Source organism: Callithrix jacchus, chromosome 15 (genome assembly GCF_049354715.1).
Source record: "Callithrix jacchus isolate 240 chromosome 15, calJac240_pri, whole genome shotgun sequence".
In the NCBI taxonomy this organism is placed as follows: Eukaryota; Metazoa; Chordata; class Mammalia; order Primates; family Cebidae; genus Callithrix; species Callithrix jacchus.
In genome coordinates this window covers 65,486,942-65,496,999 of record NC_133516.1, presented here as the reverse complement: position 1 = coordinate 65,496,999, position 10,058 = coordinate 65,486,942, and the positions used below count along the sequence as shown (strand labels likewise).

The window sequence follows — 10,058 nt, the reverse complement described above, 5'->3', positions numbered from 1 at the left end:
GCAGGTTTCTTATGAAGTCATTAGTCAGCCTAGAGCCCTTCCCCTGTGCTCCTGCCCTTTGGTGTCCCTGACATCAATACTACGAAAAATACAACCTAAGTGTTCAGCTGCCTCTGAAAACAAATGTTGAGCGAAGACAACTGGTCTACCACCACATCTCTGTAGGAAGGCTGAGGAACCACTGGCTGCTGGTGGGACCTGAGAGCTGCCAATAGTCCCCCTTGCCTCAGACTCCTTTTCATTCAGTACCTCTGGTGGTTTCTTCCCAAAGGCCCTGTTTAAAATGTGACAACTGGGAGAACTACCACACTCATTCCACTGTTACACTGTAGGGATGACTAGGGTTGGGATGTGGCTCTGAAGGTGTGTGTCCTGGAAAATATGCGGGTGGGTGGGAAAGTAAGGAGAGATATGTATGTGTGTTGGGGAGGGGAGAGGTTAGGGAACACACATACTCACAGAACACTGACATTATTTAGCCTGTCTCCTGCCTTATGAAAAATGAATTCTACCAGACTCAAGTTTACTTGGCAGGGATCAAAGCTTTCCTATTCATTGTCATGTATTCAGCACTTAGCACAGTGGCAGGCACATAACAGATGCTAAATATTTGCTATATAAAGAAATGAGTAACTGTTGCCCTATCTTATAAGCAAGACATTGGAGGGAAAGACTGGTAATAGGGCAGGGAGGGTGGCTATGGAAAGGGTAGTGACCAAACACCCAAGATGAATTGTTGCTGTTCTCATGATTTTGCAATATGATGTGGCTTGAATATATTTATGGCTAGGTCCAAGTTTAACTACAGAGAGAAGGTCCTGCAGTCTGAGGGCTTAGAAGCCCTATGAACTGTAGGTAAACTAAACTTGGTCTTCCACATTCCAGTACTTAATACCTATGGGATTTTTGTGACATGCTAATGAGAGGGGATATCCATAACAGCAGGAAGAAATATTTACCAAGGGCTTATTATGTATCCAGGCACTTCAGGTGCTTTGCTACATTAAACTATTGTTTAAACGTAGAACTACAGTTAGCTTTCTTTCTCAGATGAGGAACCAGAGGTCCAGAGAGTAACCTGGCGAAGCTTGCAGACCTGGCAAATTGAAGAACTGCAGGTCACATCTAGATCTTTATGTTTGAAAATGTTGTGTGTTTAATTGCTCCTCAAAGAGGTGTCTGAACTTTAGGGAAAGCTAACTTTATAGCCAAAACATTCACCTGAACTTCTGAGTTTCAGGGTATGAGGCTGACACAAAATTTGGACACTCTGGGTATGGAAGTGGTAGGAAACAGCAGATACTCTTTTCTCTTTTATTTATAAATGATGCTGTGAGTCAATGCATCTTGGTTCTGGTACCACTCATGTAAATGTAAGTGTTAATTTCAGATATACCATTTCTCATGTAAATTTCAGATATATCAGTTTTTTCTTTGTAAATTTCAGATAGGCCGTTTCTCCCTGTGTCCCATTTATGACATGAAGGGGTTGAATGAGCAGATAACAAGATTCTGCTCAGCTCTTTCAGACAATGACTCATTAGCATTTGTCTCCAAAGATAAATTGTACAAAGGATTCAATATTTTTAAAACAGGAGGAGGAGAAAAAATCTATAAACAAAGCATGTGGATTTGAAACAGCCGCCTTGAGTTAGACACTAGCACCCCTTTGTCCTTCAATAGTTACTTGCCAAATGGAGCCTTTGTTTCTTCTCCCTTAGCAATTATACTTCCTTTTAAAGCATGTTCTGATGGGGGCCCAGGCCATATTTGGCTTGGTCCGGATTTACATATTATTGGGTAGGCCATGAGTCAGGTTGAGCAGACTTGTAGAAACGCACATGTGAAGCCCAACCTTATCCCCAGGCAGGAGTTTTCTGAAAGCTCTGGGACAAGGTCTCTGGGATTATTTTTAGAGTATTAGGATAACATGCATTATTCTTTAAAAGGTCTCTTTACTAGTCTTTTGCCTACAGAGGTCCATTAGCCTTCTAGAAAACAAGGAGAAATCAAGGAAGTTTTTATTCTATACCCAAGGAATGGCTCTGACTTGGTGTGGGTGACAATATACTCCTGGTGGTGACCAAGAGATATGGAAGAGATGCAGATGCCTGGTAACATTTTGCAGGTGCTAGGAAGCTTCTGAACCAGACTATCAATGAATTCAGTAGGCTGGAAGAAATGAATTTGTGTATGAAAATCACAGTAATAATCATAGTCCCTCCACACGAGATTTTTGCTTTCGATGAATGCCTTCTGTTTCTTGTAGAGTGAAAAGGTCTAAAATTTTGGAGTCTAGGAGGATTGAGTTTGAATTCTTAACCTGTCATCACCTGACCTTAGGCAAGTTATTTTAAACTCTTAGTTTTAACTTACTCGTATAAAAAAGGACACACAAAAATGTCAATCATCTCTGCATCCTCAGAGATCTCTTTCCTTCCTCTCTTTTTCCTAGTCCCAAACTTGCCTGTCCTAATAGACAACAAGTCTGTTTGGAGGCAAGAGTCCAAAGAGGTAATAAAAGTAAAAACAGACTCCTTTCTCTTTTCTGAGAAAAAATGTAAAAGAGTTTGCTTCTCATACAAAAGAGCAGATATCAGACAAGGAGTTGATTTGGGAGTTTCACAAAGCACTGTGATGAATTATCACTTCCATTTTTGTGAAAACACAATTTCTGCATCAAATATAAGAATAGATACTAAATTTATGTTTCAGCCACTAAAAGAGCCTTGGTGGACATATGAGACCCAGTTTCATATTTAACTCTTTCTGTAAAAGTTTTATAGAGAGAATTTTTTAGAGCTTTTTCAGATCTATGCTACTGGTATGTGTGAACCTTCAAGAATGGTTCAGGACACACCAATTGTTCCATGTGAAGTTAAGGAAATGTTGTGATCTTGAGGGAGTCCTGCAAAAGTGGCTGGTGGCTCTGCACCTGGTGAGATAGCAGCAGCTGCTGGCCAAATCCTCTTCCTGTTATCAAATGGTAGGGGATGTGGGGATATTTCTAAACGAAGGCTCTTCAAGAGCAACAGCTGTCTCTTCGTTTTGGATGTCCTGAAAAGCTTCCCCACAATGCTGCTTTCACTGGAAAGAAGTTTTAAGCCTATTTTGCCATAATCATTGTTATTCGGGAGATGGTCTGGTATAAAAGAAGGGTCAGTGGGCTGGAGGCAGAAGGAAGCCTGGTTCTTACCCAAACTCTGCCACTTCCGAGGAAAGGTGACCTGTCCAAAGTCACCCTGTGAGTAAATGCCTGCAGTTATTAAAATGATTCACCCCCCTTCCAGAAATCTGTTCTTAAAATAAAGATTTAAATGGTGTTGGATGAATGGTTGGGAGATAAGAGCTCTCAAGGTCTGTTACTTATCATGGCAAATCTCCACTTTATGAGACACAAACTATTTTGAATGTACAAGTTGAAAAGAAAGGACGATTTGCCTTTCTTAAGTCAACTTGAATACTTCTCCTGGAGCCCTCTTGGCTCCAGTGGGTTGTAAGAGGAACTATTGTTCCCTTACTTTTCTACTGTTTACCTTTTCCTCTCAGGAAGTGGCCTGTGTAAAGGCAGAAAGATTGATACACAAAAGCCTGTGCACAGCCCCTCCTTCCTGGTCCCCAGCCTTTGCTGAATTTAGCCTATTCTTTTTTCATCCTTGTCACCTTTGGTCAGTTAGCATGAAGAGAAGATAAAACCAAGCATCCTCAGAGGGGAATGCCAAAGTCATTTTTCCATTCCCACTTGTAGGAGTGTTGGTAAGCTCTGAGCTAATTCCTAGTCTTGGAGCTGAGATGGCTTAGATTAAAGCCTGGAGATAATTGAATGAAGCTCTTCCCTGCCTCCCACTACCACAGTGGCAGATACCTTGGTGAAAGTCAACTGTCAGCCCCTAACTCCACATAGACAGACACACTCACAGGTTAGGACAAAAATCTCCAACTTACAAAGTAATAGTTTCAGCATCTGGTTTTAGAGAGCCTCTAAAAGGGACTTGGATAATTTACTTCTGTTTTTAAAAAAATAAGGCTGTGTTTTGGGACAAGTTGCTTATACACCTATGGGCATGTCTCCAATGTCTTAGCTATTAAGGTCTTTAAGCGACAGTTTAATATGTTTTTAAGATTGAGGGAGCCAACGACAATTCTCAAGGAGCTATGTTTATATTGGATCAGCTCACTGGGGTGATGTGCCAGCAGTTTTGCACACTGCAGGAAGTGGAGGTGAAAGCAGGAAGGGCTGAGTACAGAGGGAAGGACTAGCCTGAAGACAGGAAAGCCAAGAGGGATGTGATGTAGAGCAGCATGGAGGGAGACACCCAGTTGGACCTGGCAAAGCACTCAGAAGTAAGATCATTTAATGCCCCATGGGCATTGTGTTGAGGGGTGAGAATTTCTAATTGGCTCCGATGGAGCCATCCCACTGGTGACCGCTCAGTCAACCATGAACAGGCTCTTAGCTCTCTTTCTTCTAGTCCCTTCTAAATCGCTGCAGATGGCTCCTTAACAGTCAAGGGGTCTGTATTCTTGCAGAGCCTAATAGACTTCAGTACATTTTCTCTGCAACCTCTAATAAGGAGCTTGATCCCTCTGGGCCTCAGTTTCCTTATCTAAAAAGTAAGGAGCTCCAAGTCCCCTTCCAAGCCCAAAATTATATAAATCCAAAGTGAAATGCTCAATAACTGACAATCCACATTCAGAAGGAATGACCATTCTACATAAGCAGATTTTGCATCTGTTGGGTGAGAATGAAGGCAAGAGCATTTGGTCATTGTCTTAGTTTGTCAAAACTGAACAATGACTTAGGTTCAGCTGAATGAAAGTTGGGTGCTCTTCAGATGGGGCAGTTATAAATAAAAGTGTCTTTCATTCACCAAAAGACTCCTTTCAGCATCCATGCACTTACTGAAATGTACCACCACCACCCAGGACTGCAGTGGCTAACTTTAAGTGCTCATATGCCTCAGCCTTTTACGTCCATCATCTCACTTAATTATCACAGCCACCTTGGGAAGCAGATGCTGTTACTGTTTCTTCAACTTTCAAATGAGGTGAGGACACAGATTCAAAGCTAATTAGCTTGCCCAAGAGCAAGCAGCTAGTAAGTGGTGGAGCTGAGACTTAAACCAGATCTGAAGCCAAAGCCTGCACTAATAACTTGCATTCTTACTAAACAATAACAAATCCATAGCCAAAATTGGTTTTACTAAGAAAAATTGCATTTGGCCTTCAAGGCCCCTTGTTACCAAGAAATGTTGGCAATTTCACCATTCTCAGGGAACTGTGTGCTAGGAAACCTTCTCTTTCCCAATAGAAAAAAAAAAAAAAAAATAGTTCAAGAGCAGCCAGTGGCAGTATTTTACTTAGCAAGGAAGAGAGAAGTTGGGGAACTTCTATGCTCTGCCACGCCATATGTATGTGGTCCCTAGTGAGTCTTTCCCCATCCTGTCTGGGGTTGGTTAGATGACCTTTAAGTCTAGTCCAGTTTTTCGATTTTATGTTCTCTGCTGAAGATCTTTTTATGACTTTCCAGTTGGTGGGGGTTCCTGCCCCAACCCCCTTGGGGGAAGGGCAATGGAGACAGCCTGTATGCCATTTTAAACCATTTCTCATTTTGTAAATAGGTCCCTTATAGCTCTAAGAGTCTATGAAATTGTTTCAAAATGTCTAAGTGCGATTATGCATCCTGAAGCCAAATGTTATAACCCCCACCCCACTGTTGCAGCTTTAAAAAGTAAATATGCAGTAAAAGCTTTTCAGCATGTTGCTGATATCCCATAGTACTTAAACAATTCTGTGACATTCAGTCCAGCAAGTTGAGCTTCTCTACTCTCTTCTCTCCCCTCTACTTTTTGAGTTGAAGGCATTGGTTAATCTACATAATGGTGATCTTCCTCCTGATTGTGGCAGTATCAAGAGGTAAAAAAAAAAATCTGCCCTTTCATCTCTACCCACCACATTCTTTCTCTAAGCCTGTAATTGGATCTAAATGGAAAACAAACCCTTTGCAGGCCAAGGAAGTTGGCACTAGGGGGTGACAAGAAGGAGAACATGTTCTCCCTCTAATCAGGATAATCACACTCCCCTATGCAAAGGAAAATAAAAACAAGGCTTTCTCCAAGTGGCAACCCAGGCCTGCGGTGAGGAGGGGGAGTTTTCATATACCTCATCTCACTTCACGCAGCAACCATCAACCAGCTTATATTTAAAATACTCAGAATTATTTCACTTTCCGGAGAACAATGAAACTCTGCCACCTTTTTCCCTGAACTATTCTGTATCTGAACTTGGGGAAGCAGTTCAGACACACAAATATCAGTGCTACAGGTTAAAAAATAATAATGCATAAAATGAAGCCTATGCAAACAGTGTGGTCTTAGCTGGACAGATATTCTCATGGCTCACTCATAGGTTTTTGAGTTCTGTGTGTGTGGCATGGTATGCTATGTTGGGACAGAGATGAGCAAGGCAGGTTTGCCCTCAAGGAGTCCAGAAAAATGTGTAGAGAAATAAAAGCATTGCATGCATAACTCACTACTAGGTAGAAATTAATAGGCATCTTCTAAGCATCTAAAGTGCTACAATAATTTCTGTAGAAGGGTAAATGACTTGATTCTGCAAATAGCCTGGCAAATGCAATGAGGCATGATACATTCCAGAGAAATGCCCAGATTCACTGACTTGATACACATTTAGAAGGATCCGCTGGACTCTGTGACAGCATCTGGGCAGATTGTCTGTAGAAGAGCACAGCTACAAATTAGATGGGGAATGCTGTGCTTCCAAGTGGCAGTTTGCCTCTTTAGTTTGATTCTCACAGTCTTTTCCCCCACTCTCATTCTACCCTGCACGTTAATGGCGGATGTTTAAGGAAGACTTTGCCCTGCAAGACTAAATCCTGTGAAATCTGAGTTTAACAGTTACTGCTTTGGGAAACTAATTCAGTGTCAATATCCCTGCTACCACTGCTGTGAGGGGGTTTAGGCCTATCATTCCCACATCAGAGACAAGGAAACTGAGGCTCAAATAAGTGACTTGGCGAGTACTGTGCAGTTAAGAAGTGGCAGGGACTGAGTCTGGATGCCTAGGGTTTTCCTTAAGGTCAGCTGCTTGCTGGGACCAACTCTCTGTGAACCCGGGCCTCAGTTTCCCCATCTATAAAGCCTAGGTTGTCTCTCTGTTCCCTTCCTGTTCACATGTTCTCTAAGTCTGTGCCCTCTCTCAGCTGCATTCAGGTAAGCAACAAAGAGTATTGGAGCTATAGGCACAGCTGCAGGCTCCTGTGCAGGAGTTTACCAGTGACCTTCTGGGCTCCGGGCCAGCCCTTCTTGAAAGGGAAATGTGCAGACCCTGGGGACAGAAGTCAGTTCCCTTATGCTGGAACGGCTGCCACTGCCAACACCACCAACTAAAGAAACTGTGTGTGTGTGTGTGTGTGTGTGTGAGTGTGTGTGTGTGTGTGTGTGTGTGTGTGTGTGTATCGGGGGAAACACACAAAACACAGAAATAATAGCAAAAGGCAGACTCTGGGTAAATATTACATGCCCCCAACCCTTAATTCAGTCACCTGAGGACACGGAGTGAGGAAGCTAGGGATTTTTCCTTTACATACCATAAGTTTACCAGTTAATTTTAACTAGCATCACCAAAGACATAAGACCCTTTGAACATTATTTTACACAACAATGGGTTTGGGATGTGTGTGCCTGTTGGCTCAAACATATATTCCCAACTACTTGTTTTCCATGCAGTTTTGGAATTTAAAGAGTTTCCTTCCCATTGGGAAGTTTCTGCCAACAGATGGGAAGGGGAAACAAGGAAAAGAAAGAATCTGGGTAAATACGGACAACTTTCCGCTCACCTTTTTAACTGCTGGGTTGAGGTCCTTAGTCACCTTTGCCATCCTCTTCTGGGGTGGAGGAACAGCGCCTGGCTTCTCAGGCAGAGGCGCGAGGGCACACAGCGGGGACAGAGGCGGCTGAATGGCCAAGTTCGCGGTCCGGGGGGAACTCTGTGTGCAGCCGGGCGCAGCCGGACCGCTTTAATTGGAGAGCGGGACTCCCTCTAAAACCTCGCCAGCCAATCCGCGCCGGCGCTCGCGCGAGGCCAGCCAATCCCAACGCGAGGCTGTCCCCGTCCCTCCAGGCGGTCTCTGCACGGAGGCCGCTAGCAGAGCTGAGCGCTAGCAGCTCTGACATCAGCAAGGCCGCGGCCCCTGCCTGCCCCGTGTCCCTAGAGCGGCAGGAATCCGTCCCCCGCCCTTTTCCTTTAAAGGGCAACGGGCCGAGGGTGGGGCGGGCTGCACGTCTCCCGCGATCCATTCAGGTCAAAAGGGAGAGTGATCCAACAGGAGGGCCGAGGTATTTTTAGTGAGCTGGATCCAGAAATAAATGCTGAGCTGTGCTCCCCTTGCCACCCTTTCTGCCTGGTCGTAGGGGGCGCGGGGAGGGATGGGGGAGGAGGTGTTTTGCAGGAGCTGGCTAACTTTTCCCAAACCTGGGCGAGTTCTCCAATCACCAGAGAGAAGAAGAGATTCCAGCGAGTTATGATTTTTTTTAAACTTAACATTTGTCAAGTATTAAACTGCGTTCTTATAACTTGCTTTAACATAAATCCTCCCTATTCCATGAGCAAGAACACACTGTCCTGATCTTAGAGATGCTCCTATGGACACATTGTCTCGTTGTATGCTCATAATTATCTCAGGTATTATTATTATGACTCTAAGGCGATAGATGAGGTAATAACCAGACAGAATAACCGGTCCACAGCTGAACTCTTGAGCAAGGCTTTAACCTGAGAGACTGAGTAATAGAGACAGCGCTCATGTCGGGGGTCGGGGTGGGGGCACAGGATTATAAATTAGAAACTAGGAAGTTAGTAATTTTTAGATAAATGGGGTCATGCAGGCCCGGACAAACAAGATTCCATCTGAGCTCACAAATCCTTGGAATGTGGAGACCTTGCAACACATAACATAACTACTCTTATAAGACAGAATTGGCCAGGTTCCTCTCTCTATGCCGTGTTGTTTGCCTATAAAGCCACATCTCTCTGCTGAGTGGGTTCCGCAGACGTGGATTCCCAGAGGCATTTCCCCGCTGCCCCTATAGAGGATTAAACACAAGCCCTTTTTATCCTAGAGAGAATACTACTGTCTCTGTTGTGAGGTGTTCGGCCTGTAACCTGTCTTTGCAGTGCCCCCTGCCAGAAACCAGGATTCCTGTGGGCTAGAATAAAACTCGGTTGCACAGAGACTGAAGAGTGGTCCAAAAGTGCACTATTCGGGAGGGATTTGGGGAGAGGGGTAGGCTGCAGTTCTCATTCTGGGGCCGTCTCTTGCTGGAGCCTTTTTCCTCTGAAAGCCTTCTCTAATTTAGTTCTTATCATCTCCAGTCTTCCCATGACTGTTTTTTTTTGTTTTGTTTTTTAACACATTCCTGGAAAGGGCTTTCCATTTGGGGATTATCTTTTCCAAGATGAGGATGACCTATTCTTTCTTTCACAGATTTCTGCTATAATTGATTTTTGCCTTGTTTGCTCCCAGCTATGTCCTCAAACACCTAGCATGTGTTACAGGCTCAGTACTGCAAATGAATAGAGGTTTGGTTCTGACATATGTGTGTGTGTGTGTGTGTGTGTGTAATGAGTGTGCCTGTGATAATTTTGATACATGCTTACAATGTGCAATGATCAAATCAGGGTATTTAGTAGGATTTCCATCACTTTGAACATTTATCATGTCTTTATCTTGGGAACATGTCACATCTCTTTTAGCTTTTTTTTCTGGAGATAGAGTCTCGCTCTGTCACCCAGGCTGGAGTGCAGCGATGCAATCTTGGCTCACTGCAACCTCCCAGATTCAAGCGATTCTCCCACCTTAGCCTCCTGAGAAGCTGGAACTACAGGCACGAGCCACTGTACCTGGCTCATTTTTGTATTTTTAGTAGAGACAGGTTTCACCATATTGTCCAGGCTGGTCTTGAACTTCTGACCTTAAGTGTCCTCCTACACTGGCTTCCCAAAGTGCTAGAATTATAGGAGTGAGCCACTGCACCCAG

At 43.8% G+C, this 10,058-nt stretch overlaps 1 protein-coding gene across 3 annotated transcripts in view; it reads right to left on the bottom strand.

Annotated features, from left to right (window-relative positions):
- The window catches only part of LMCD1 (LIM and cysteine rich domains 1), a 64,019-nt gene extending 56,005 nt beyond the window's left edge, over nt 1-8,014 (bottom strand). For all 3 annotated transcript variants that reach the window (XM_008982075.5, XM_002758593.6, XM_017965044.4), the window contains exon 1: nt 7,859-8,014. In XM_008982075.5, the coding sequence (XP_008980323.1) occupies nt 7,859-7,900 (42 nt within the window). In that variant the 5' untranslated portion in view covers nt 7,901-8,014. The remainder of the gene's footprint in view (nt 1-7,858) is intronic.
- Nucleotides 8,015-10,058: the final 2,044 nt, after the last annotated feature.